The sequence below is a fragment of the Merops nubicus genome, unplaced genomic scaffold (assembly GCF_000691845.1).
Source record: "Merops nubicus isolate BGI_N331 unplaced genomic scaffold, ASM69184v1 scaffold33652, whole genome shotgun sequence".
NCBI lineage: Eukaryota > Metazoa > Chordata > Aves > Coraciiformes > Meropidae > Merops > Merops nubicus.
Window position 1 is genome coordinate 5,432 of NW_008593426.1, and position 358 is coordinate 5,789.

At 67.3% G+C, this 358-nt stretch overlaps 1 protein-coding gene across 1 annotated transcript in view; it reads right to left on the bottom strand.

The window, feature by feature from the left end:
* The window catches only part of LOC103768309 (unconventional myosin-XV-like), a gene marked incomplete at both ends in the record, with an annotated part of 5,509 nt that extends 5,215 nt beyond the window's left edge, over nucleotides 1-294 (bottom strand). Inside the window, 2 exons of the mRNA XM_008935450.1 lie at nucleotides 8-36; nucleotides 220-294. Of these exons, the coding sequence (XP_008933698.1) occupies nucleotides 8-36; nucleotides 220-294 (104 nt within the window). The remainder of the gene's footprint in view (nucleotides 1-7; nucleotides 37-219) is intronic.
* Between the last annotated feature and the right edge of the window lie 64 nt (nucleotides 295-358).

The window sequence follows — 358 nt, forward strand, 5'->3', positions numbered from 1 at the left end:
TCGGGGCCGCGGTTCTTCCCCGAGCCGCTCTCCCCACTGAAACCGAGCAGGGACAGGGGCGGGGCCGTCACCGGCCGAGCAGGGGGTGTGCCCACCCCAAAACCACCCAGCGCCCCATCCCCAGAGGCACCCATCGGCCCCAGGGCTGGGCTGGGTGGGTGGCAGCATCCTGCCACCTGCAATTAGGGCAGCGCTAATTAGGGGACAGCCACGTCCTACCTGATGACGATACACTGGTTGTGTTTGGCATCCATCACTTTGGAGTAGGCGACGTTCGCGATGGCGAAGAGGTGCCTGGGGGTGGGGGGAGGGAAAGGGGGGTCTGTGGTGCCACGTCACCCTGGCACGGGGACCCGGC